Genomic DNA, 4,110 nt, shown 5'->3' with positions numbered 1-4,110 from the left:
TAATACAGTAATACCCCGACTTACGCTACCCCGACTTACGCGAATCCGGAGTTACGCGATTTTCAAATCTCGTCGATTCGTCTTTTGTTTGAGCGCCACGCAACTCTTAATTACTCATTTCCCCCCACACTATTGTTCGGCTTACATGTTCGGACGTGTTCGACATATAGCTACAATTTATTTTGTGTTATTTGTATGTATTTATATGCAAAATTATACCCCGACTTACGCGAATTCGACTTACGCGGTTATCGCTCGGTCCCACCTATCGCGTAAGTTCGGGGTATTACTGTAATACTTAAAATTAATATAACCTTGTATATATCTCGGCAGTGCTATTATCACCACCGAACACCACATCATTATACTTAATAACTGTGCCTTTTCTTATACAAGCACAACACCACGTACCTAATTCTAGATCAATTGGTAAAAGCCTACTTATTACTCGAAGGGCCACGCTAGACATAATACTATATGCCTTAGTAGTAATCGATGGGACTGTTCTTTGGGCCCTTTAAAATTTTACCTTATGGTAACCCTTTAAAAGGGATAGTTTTACATAGTGCCAAATGTCGACGGCCGAAGCGATCTGGGGACCCAATCCGTCACTGGGGGAATTCTGGGATACAGGTTCTCTTGTGAACAGAAAAAGTGCCAACTATTAATTCTTCTACCTTATAAAGCTGAAAATTATACACACTACAGTGTAAGAAATTTAAAAAGAAACTACAGTCGACCCCCTATAATACTGTTGGTAATTCCGTTTTATATGGATTTCATGTTGTAGGAGTCACTTAGATTTTACAAATACGTGTACCAGACTGTGAACGGCTCACGTATTTGTAAACTCTAAGTGACTCGTACAACATGGAATTCATATAAAATGGAATTATCAACAGTGTTATAGGGGGGTCGACTGGTATTGGAATTCAACCCGTTTAACTACCTTCTCTATGGGCGAAAGACCCAAACTCCAATAAAGGCCAGAAAACATTGGAGGTATCGCAGATGAGATTTCTCAGATCTCCAACAAATTTAAAAGAAATGGGTAGCCAATACTTCAACGCTCTACGTGCGGTTGCCTTTTTAATGGGTTTCATTCAATTTGCGATGCATCCTTCCTCGATCTGCATCAACCATATCTGTTTGCTTCATTCTTGGTCTCCCCCGTGTTTCTCATCTTCACGTTTGTTACTCGCCTCCCGAGGTAACCTCCTTTCGTTGTGGTTCTTGAAGAAAACTACAATGGTCTCGTATATGTACCGTTGTAGTTTTCCTCGTATTTGGTTGACAGTGTCGGTCATTGGCGTATCGTGGGTGTCAGCCGCCCGGAGTGGAGGAAAATTTCGCCCCCCTTAATTAGGTATTTCAATTTAAAAGACCAAAATTCAGTTTTGTCACAGAACAAACAATGAAATTCCGTGCTAGTGCAGCGACCTGTTTAAAATAGTTCTATTGGATATTAGTGGTGTATATGAACGCGAATGAATCGTACAAGAAAAAAAAAGGTCAACAGGTTTCGCAGGAATTCCTCGGACGAAAAAGTTACTAGTTTACCCGGCGAGCCGATTCCCGGACTGTCCGGACGATAGCACTATCGTAGGCGCGATGCAAGTATAGATTAGGATGTTTCAAATTTTTACAAGATATTATTATTTATTGTGAAATTTTGCCGCCCCCTAAAAAGTGCCGCCCGGGGCGGGCCGCCTCTGCCGCCCTCACTACGGTACGCCACTGGTGTAGGTAAGTTTAACATTGTCTCAAATCTATTCATTTTTTTGATTCCATTGGTTGTTATTCCACGCATCCATCTAAACATAATCAGTTTTGCTGCTTGCATTCTTATGTGTCTTCTCTAGTGTCACTGTACTATGATTACGGCCAGTGGCAAAAATGTCTTGTACACTTTCCCATTTGATTTGACAAGTAACTTCCTACAGCCACTGCCGGCCCGATCAAACTCAGCGCCCTAGGCAAATGACTTTAACGTCACCCCATTTAAAAAAATTCGCAAGAATATAAAGCACCAATGTAAAATAAAGTATCTAATTTTTTTCAATATGCAGCACGCAATATCGCGATCTTGAGTCTACCGCGCTACTTTCAAAATGGCGACTCGCGGGTCAACACGTAAGAAAGGTTTGTGATCAAAAAATATTTATTTTTTTATTATTTATTGTAATTTATGCATGTACTTTCGCCATGCCGCCCCTGAATTCAAGCGCCCTAGGCCATCGCCTAGTTCGCCTATATGAACGGGCCGGCCCTGCCTACCGCACAACATTACAGGCATTTCCTTCCAAATACTCTCAACCAGTGGTGTGCGGTGACATTTGATGATAGGGAAGCTGTACTGGCCCTGGATAGAATCATTGGAAGCATTATACGATATTTTGGTGTGTGGCATCCACGAGCTAAACCACGAGAGGTTGGTGCTCTGTAAAGTGCACGTGCAAATGCCTGTAATCTGGCTGATTTACGGCCATTCAAATATTTTCGCCGTGGAGGCTGTCCCGCATTCGACGATCCGGCGCTTCCATCGAAAATATGCATATACGAATTTATATTCGAATATACAATAGCAATCTTATCATTGTTTTGCACATGTATAGAAATTTGTAATAAGATACATAATGCGATTATAATAAAATATTTAATTAATTCAAAGTACGTTAAAATATGAAAATAATCGCACAATACGTATTTTAGAAAATACAAGGGAAGCAGCGCTTCCACAACTTCCATGGACGGCATGCCACTGCATTCAACTGGAATACTGGATCCATTGGTCGATTCAATAATAGGATTTTGAACAAGAGATAAAATTGTGCGTGGCGCCATCTGTTAGATTTTATAAACTAATTTTTACTGTAAATCTCAACCGGTAAAATTCTTATCGACCGACCCCACTTCAGATACGATAAGCGACCCCTGTGGATGTAACTAAAGGAGCACGTGCCCCGGGCGCCGAAACGAACTCGGAGAATTTTTTGTAACTAATAAACACTCGTTTCATTGTTACTCGCCATCCATCTCCGTGCGTAACACTAACACAGGAATGCGATAATTCTTTTGTCGGAACGTCGAATTATACGGCGAGATAAACATCGCTCCAGAAATTAGCGAAGCTTAAAAGAGAGAAGTGGCGACCCTCTCCGTCCGCGGAAGGCGACATTTAGAAATTTGCATAGTGGTTGTTTTTTTTAATGGTCATATTTATAACTTTTAATTCGTGGGCTATTGCCGACGGGGTAAATTAGGTAATAATATCATTTAAGCGCCGATTTCGAGTGTTCGTATCTCCGTCGCAGGGTGCGAAGAGGAGAGGGACCGACGAGATCCGGGTGTTGTTCCGCCAGGCGACGCGGAGCGGCAGAAAGGAACCGCGTGGCGAAAAGCGCCTCTTTTAAGTAGAACGTGACGTTCGGGTATTCGGCTGTTTCCCGTCTCGCGCCTCCGGCGTCTTCTCCCTCCCCACGCGTCCTCAACTTCTTCTCTAGCGAAGCGAAGAATACTCGTGTCGGATGCACCCTATCCTCTGACCCCGATAACTGACGAATGCCCGGGATCTCCGCGTAGTTTCACCCGTCCGAGTGGCGCGTGACGATTAATTCTTGTCCGAGTGGCGCGTGACGATTAATTCTTCGGGCGCGAGAAAGTCGCGCCGAAAGGAACGTTTTACGTCGTTCGAGATAAAACACGAAAAAAAAAATTATATATATATATATATATGATGCAATTCGGAAATGGCGTCACTTGCCAAGTGACGTTCCAGGATATTCTAGAAGGATTCCGAGAATAATTTAGAACGGTGGAGGAAAGTTCTGGATCGTTACGAGGAATGGAGGTCGCAATGACGTCACAATTAGGTAAAGCGGCCAAACCATCTCCCGATGGAATAAATTGCGTTCGAATATTCGAAATTACTTTAATAAGTAGTTTTCGTCCGGTTTCTAATCAATAGCAATTAAAAATTTGGGACGTTATTAGGTCGGGCCTCCTCAAGCTATCAACCTGTAGACGTTCCGCGCCCCCTGCAATTTCTCGCCTCCGGGCCCAAAGATAAAAATATAGCGTTACGTCGAATATTTCTGAAACGTGCAAGAC

General features: G+C 42.7%; 1 protein-coding gene across 1 annotated transcript in view; it reads left to right on the top strand.

The window, feature by feature from the left end:
* Positions 1-3,092: 3,092 nt before the first annotated feature.
* Positions 3,093-4,110, top strand: part of LOC111622682 (decaprenyl-diphosphate synthase subunit 1-like) — a 61,447-nt gene continuing 60,429 nt past the window's right edge. Inside the window, exon 1 of the mRNA XM_023365108.1 lies at positions 3,093-3,212. Within this exon, the coding sequence (XP_023220876.1) occupies positions 3,210-3,212 (3 nt within the window). The 5' untranslated portion in view covers positions 3,093-3,209. The remainder of the gene's footprint in view (positions 3,213-4,110) is intronic.

Source organism: Centruroides sculpturatus, unplaced genomic scaffold (assembly GCF_000671375.1).
Source record: "Centruroides sculpturatus isolate CEXI.00-Female unplaced genomic scaffold, Cexi_2.0 scaffold168, whole genome shotgun sequence".
Lineage (NCBI taxonomy): Eukaryota > Metazoa > Arthropoda > Arachnida > Scorpiones > Buthidae > Centruroides > Centruroides sculpturatus.
The sequence above is the reverse complement of the archived record's forward strand: the minus strand, read 5'-3'. Positions and strand labels throughout refer to the sequence as shown.